At 39.8% G+C, this 1208-nt stretch overlaps 1 protein-coding gene across 1 annotated transcript; it reads left to right on the forward strand.

Moving 5' to 3' along the window:
• The first annotated feature begins 222 nt into the window (after positions 1-222).
• Positions 223-717, forward strand: LOC109157436 (TMV resistance protein N-like). Its single transcript, XM_019305343.1, has one exon. It carries the CDS (start codon positions 223-225, stop codon positions 715-717), a length of 495 nt encoding a protein of 164 aa, XP_019160888.1.
• Positions 718-1208: the final 491 nt, after the last annotated feature.

Here is a 1208-nt window from a genome sequence, read left to right on the forward strand (position 1 = left end):
AAACATGTCTAAAGACGTAGGAGCCAAACTGCGCAATAACTAGGAAATTTCTCGTCTTTAAGCTATCTTCTTTCCTCTTTCCCTTTGACCTTTCTTTCATACTCCTTCTCTCTATAAATTCGATCAGTTCCTTCCCAACACACACCAAGTAGCCTCTTCATCAATCTTCACCACTCATCTTTTCTAGATTTCCTGCCTTTTGCTCACTTCTTAAGTCTGTCTATGGCTAGCTCTACAATCAACCTTGAACCTTCCACTTGGGAATACGATATGTTCTTGAGTTTCAGAGGTGAAGACACGCGTAAAAACTTTACCGGTCATCTTTACTATGCGTTATGTAATGCAGGTATTTGCACGTTTAGAGACGAAGAGGAGCTCAGAAAGGGCGAATCTCTTGCGCCAGAACTCACGTGGGGAATCCAAAATTCAAGAATCTCTATGATAGTCTTCTCCAAAAACTATGCCTCGTCTAGGTGGTGCCTTAACGAATTGCTTCAAATCCTCGAGTGCAGGGAGAAGAGAAAACAGTTAGTCTATCCTATTTTTTATGACGTTGAGCTTTATGAAGTACGTAGTCAAAGTGGGAATTACGGCGTGGCCTTGGCAAAGAACAAAGAACGTTTTGGGGGAAGCGATAAGGTACAAAAATGGAGAGATGTACTCACTAAAGTTGCAAATATGTTCGGATGGGATTTGCAAGGCTCCATGAATGGGTAATGTTTTTTACAAAGTGAAGAGAAGCAAGTGAAGAGAAAGAAACTTTATTTCAACTAACAATTTCAGAGAGGATGTACAACAGTTCTTATACACAAGACTAAGGAGGGAAAACAATGGAAAGAATCCTAACTAACATAACAAAAAAGAAACTGTTGAATGCTGCCTAGATGCGTGTGATGCCGTTGATCTTCTTGATCTCCTACTATCCCCCCGCAAGCTGGATTGTATAAGTTAATCAATCCAAGCTTGGATATATAGCAGTTGAAAGAAGAAGGACAGTGAGCCTTGGTGAAAGTATCTGTTAGCTGATTCTCAGAAGTAACATGCAGTAATTTTATGATGCCTTTGCTTAACTTTTCTCTGACCAAGTGACAATCCAACTCTATATGTTTAGTACGTTCATGAAAAATTGGATTTTCAGCAATGGCAATTGCTGATTTACTGTCACAATAGAGGGCTGCAGTGTTGCTATGATTAACTCCAAGATCTGT

This window comes from Ipomoea nil, unplaced genomic scaffold (assembly GCF_001879475.1).
Source record: "Ipomoea nil cultivar Tokyo-kokei standard unplaced genomic scaffold, Asagao_1.1 scaffold2781, whole genome shotgun sequence".
NCBI classification, from domain to species: Eukaryota; Viridiplantae; Streptophyta; class Magnoliopsida; order Solanales; family Convolvulaceae; genus Ipomoea; species Ipomoea nil.